Source organism: Vitis riparia, chromosome 13 (assembly GCF_004353265.1).
Source record: "Vitis riparia cultivar Riparia Gloire de Montpellier isolate 1030 chromosome 13, EGFV_Vit.rip_1.0, whole genome shotgun sequence".
NCBI classification, from domain to species: domain Eukaryota; kingdom Viridiplantae; phylum Streptophyta; class Magnoliopsida; order Vitales; family Vitaceae; genus Vitis; species Vitis riparia.
In genome coordinates this window covers 8,032,853-8,037,720 of record NC_048443.1, presented here as the reverse complement: position 1 = coordinate 8,037,720, position 4,868 = coordinate 8,032,853, and the positions used below count along the sequence as shown (strand labels likewise).

At 43.1% G+C, this 4,868-nt stretch overlaps 1 protein-coding gene across 1 annotated transcript; it reads right to left on the bottom strand.

Moving 5' to 3' along the window:
• Positions 1-2,351: 2,351 nt before the first annotated feature.
• Positions 2,352-3,725, bottom strand: LOC117929131 (probable carboxylesterase 6). Its single transcript, XM_034849349.1, has one exon. The coding sequence runs from the start codon at positions 3,493-3,495 to the stop codon at positions 2,485-2,487; it is 1,011 nt and encodes a 336-aa protein (XP_034705240.1). The 5' UTR covers positions 3,496-3,725; the 3' UTR covers positions 2,352-2,484.
• Positions 3,726-4,868: the final 1,143 nt, after the last annotated feature.

Genomic DNA, 4,868 nt, shown 5'->3' with positions numbered 1-4,868 from the left:
AACCCAGCCTTACTATCCCAAAAACGATATTCAGGGGGAGAATTCAACTCAGGAATATCAATTTTGGGATCTTGAGTCATTCAGTGAGCCACCCATCATCACTGAAAATCACATTCCTCCAGAGTCATTTAATCAACCAGAGTCCATTGTTGACTTGTGGGATAAGGAGCACATCCAAGAGGAAACGGAGGAAGGAGCACTTTCTCAACAAACCCATGAGGCTGAACCGGGTCCTAATCCAAGCAAACTTCCAGGTAACAACGCTCCTGATGGTACTGTTGATTCCGAGTTAGAAAATGATATTCTTAATATGCCCATAGCTTGGAGGAAAGGAATTCGATCATGCACTCAGCATCCCATTGGAAATTTTATTTCTTATGATAAGCTATCACCTACGTTTCGTGCATTCACTTCTAGCATCACAGAGATACAAGTTCCTCGGAATATTCAGGAAGCTTTCAAGTATCCTAAGTGGAAGGCGGCAGTCGATGAGGAAGTTCGGGCGCTGGAAAAGAATGGTACGTGGGAAATTACTGACCTCCCAAGAGGTAAGAAACCAGTTGGGTGTAAGTGGATTTTCACAGTAAAGTACAAGGCAGATGATAATGTGGACAGGTATAAGGCTCGGTTGGTTGCCAAAGGATTCACCCAATCCTATGGCATTGACTATCAAGAAACTTTTGCTCCAGTTGCCAAGCTCAATACTGTTCGTGTACTTTTATCCTTGGCAGTTAATCTCGATTGGTCACTTCACCAACTTGATGTGAAGAATGCCTTCCTCAATGGTGACTTAGAGGAAGAAGTTTACATGGACATTCCTGCTGGACTTGAGACGACATCAAACTTCAACAAGGTTTGTAGACTCCGAAAATCCTTGTATGGTCTCAAACAATCTCCCAGGGCCTGGTTTGAACGGTTCACTAAGGTAGTGAAAGGGTACGGATTCGTTCAATGTCAATCTGATCACACATTATTTGTGAAACACTTCCCAGAAGGGAAGCTGGCAATTATCATTGTATATGTGGACGACATAATTTTGACAGGTGATCATGAAGAGAAAATTGACTTACTTAAAAAATTACTGACAAAGGAATTTGAGATCAAGGATCTTGGAAACCTCAAGTACTTTCTCGGAATGGAGATTGCTAGGTCAAAGAAAGGTATAGCAGTCTCACAACGCAAATACGTTCTGGACTTATTGAATGAAACAGGAATGCTAGGATGCAAGCCGGCAGAAACACCTATGGATACAACTGTCAAACTGGAAGAAAGTGATGGAAGTACGCCAGTTGATAAAGGAAGATATCAACGTCTTGTGGGGAAACTCATCTATCTTTCTCATACAAGGCCAGACATCGGCTTCTCCGTTAGTGTGGTAAGTCAATTCATGAATAATCCAACCGAAAAACACATGACTGCTGTGATCAGAATATTGAGGTACCTCAAGATGACACCAGGAAAGGGTCTCTTCTTTCAAAGAACAACAAAGAAAGAGATTGAGATTTTTTCAGATGCAGATTGGGCAGGTTCAGTGACTGATCGGAGATCAACTTCAGGCTATTGTTCATTTGTTTGGGGGAACTTGGTTACATGGCGAAGCAAGAAACAGTCAGTGGTAGCTCGTAGCAGTGCTGAGGCAGAATTTCGTGCTATGGCACAAGGTATCTGCGAGGGAATCTGGTTGAACAGGCTGTTAGAAGAATTACGGGTTCCATTGAAGCATCCCATGATGTTATACTGCGACAATCAAGCTGCCATCAGTATCGCTAAGAATCCGGTTCATCATGATCGAACTAAACACGTGGAGATAGATCGACACTTTATCAAGGAAAAGATTGAAGAAGGAGTTTTCAAAGTCAGCTACACTCCGACAAACTGTCAAACGGCTGACATTCTCACAAAAGCTCTTGCTCGAGTTAACTTCGAAGATCTGACAGGAAAACTTGGAATGATCAACATCTACAACGCGGCTTGAGGGGGAGTGTTGGAAATCAAGCCCACGTCGCCTTCCATCCTGTGCGTTCCTCCTCATATTTAGCATCCTCTGTTTACTTCCCTAAATTAGTGAAATATACTGCCTTTATTATAATTGATTTAGGAGTAATTCTAGCAAGGTAGTTTATTCACTTTCCATGTAAGAGTTTATTCTCTTTCCATGTAATAGTTTATTCACTTTCCATGTAAGAGTTTATTCTCTTTCCATGTAAGGGAAATTCCGTCCGGTGATAGTATACCAGTCCGGAATTGTCTCATATCTGTAGGCTATTTATTTATGCTTTCTTTCATTGTAATAAGAGTATCATAGAATGAATTGAGTCTATGTTCCTCCATAGTTAGTCTTCAAATTCTTCAACATCACATACAGACTTTCATACATATATAAATTCATTTTACAGGACTGCTACGTACCCATCCAAGTAATAACATTCTCCCCAATACTTGGAATTTTTTAGAAAATTAATAATAATAATAATAATAATTATTCTAGTGTTTATGGATAAAATCTGAGATGGCAGCGAAAAGCTTCTGGGTTTGTTGGGCAGTGTGGGGATCCACCTTCACTGCAATCCTGTTGAGGTAGAAGCTGTGGCCCATTCCACTGCTCTCCACCAGTTCCACCTCTTGTCCGCTTTTCTGCATGGCCTCATAGTACTCCATTTCTGTGTCCAAGATCAGGTCCTTCTCCGCCAAGCACAGCAGCACCGGCGGCAGTCTCAGCCCCTGTAGCGGTGGCGCCGCCTCCCCCATCGGGCAGGTTATTGGGTGCTCCTTGTTGCACCCCACTGGTAATGCAAAGCTCAAGAACTTGTCCACCATGTCTAGAGTCAGGAACGGCGACTCCGGATGCTCCAGCTCCGACTTGCTCCGCTCGACTCTCACGAAGCCTGGGTGGATGGGGATTGCTCCGGCGAGTTTCAGCGGGCTCAGGTCGGCGTCTCCCGCCATGGCAGCGACTTGGTGGACGATGTTCCCGCCGGAGCTGTCCCCAATGAGGAACACCCTTGTGAAGTCCGCGTGGGAGTTAAGCCACTCCTCGTGGGAGTCGCCTCGGGCGAGTGAGCGGAGCCAGAGGAGGGCGGCATAGCCATCGTGGCAGGGGGCAGGGAGGCGGTGCTCCGGGGCCAGGCGGAGGTACACGGAGACGACGATGACTCCGGCGGAAGCTGCTAGCTTGGCATACGTACTATAATACATGTACCAATCCGCTCGGCTGATGCAGAAGCCTCCCCCATGGAAGTGGATGACAACCGGCATCTTATCGTAGCTGGAATCAGCCTTCTTCTCCGGCAGATAGATCCTTACTTTAAGGCCGGAGTTAGGGTCAGCAACCACGTCACGGGTGGCGACTCCGTCCAGAAAATCTTCATGGGGAGGCACAGACTCTGCCATGATTTTAACCTCAGGAGGTCCAGTCCAGGTACGATCAACAGAGCCATCGTCGAAAATCCTCAGCCACCCTGAGACTTCATCAACCAGCTTTTTCTGACAGACCATAATTCTATGGAGGGAGAGAGAGAGAGATAGAGAGATATAGAGAGATATAGAGAGAGAGATAGAGAGATATAGAGAGATATAGAGAGAGAGAGAGAGAGAGGGAGAGAGAGAGAGAGTATTTAGGTATGTGTGTTTGTTGAAGAGTAAGAGAAGAGTGGAATGGGATTATATAGAGAGAGAAAGGTGAGTAGGGGGCTTGAGGGTGAGAATGAGGAAGCTTCAAAGCCACCGCAGAGAATTTGAAAAGAAGGAGAAAAGGAATTTGATTTAAAAAAACGTTGTGGACACGATTAGAAAATTGGGGGTGACGCCTTTTTCCTCTTTTTGCGGCTGCTTGACCAACGACTCTCCCTCTCTATGCCTCCTGGTCTCCACCGTGTAACTCTCACCCCCTCTGTCTGTCTCCATCCTGTAATTTCTTGGACATGTTCGTCTCTTTTCGCCCTTAAGCATTTGCTACATGGAGAATTAATTATTTAGACCTTTTCGTCTCATAACTTTACCATACGAAAGAAAAGCAAATAAATAGAATTCTTTTTCTTATTATTACTTTTTAAGACAACCATTTTTCTATCTCAAAATGTGACCACAAAAAAGTGGAAAGAAAATTATTTTTCATAGAGTGACTGTAATAATCACGTTGCCATCCTCAGAGTCTTGATTCTGGAAGCATTGACTTTGAAATATTATTATAGAAACTCAACCTATTTTCTAATAAACTCTACCCAGATGGAGACACTAACCTAAATTTTTCTTAATTTGTTCATTGCATTGGTAATTAAAAAAATTGTTTCATAATAATATTTCAGCTTTTTTTAATGCTGCAATCATCCTTTTTTTTTTCAATGAATATAGATTGTTTCAATGAAAAGGGTGAGTTAACAAGTTTTCTCATCTTTTCTTTCAAAATCTTGACTTCGAAAAAGAGACATTAATGATCAACAATTGCAATAAAAGATAGGAAAGTGAACGGGCGGATTTTTTTCGATACTCATCCCGTCCCATTAGGGATGAGTTTGAAATTAAAAAAAAAAGGGTTAGGGATAGGTTTGAGGTATTGGGCTTTGTGGAGCCTAGTTTTGTTTGATCCAATTTGACGACCCGACCCGAATAATATTGTATGGCTTTTTAATGGGAGATTTATTGAGGCCTGTTGGGCCGTTTAGCCCATTGTGGAACCACCCTTTATAATTAGGGTTTTTTAGTGTGGTGGGGTTGTCGTGTTATATATATAGAGAGAATATTGTAGCCGCCAGGTTGTACTCTGAATTCTTCCCTGATAATAGTGATATCCCTGCAACTCCGTGGACGTAGGCAAATTGTCGAATCACGTAAATAATGTCTTGTGCGTGTGATTATCTTTTCTTTGGCGT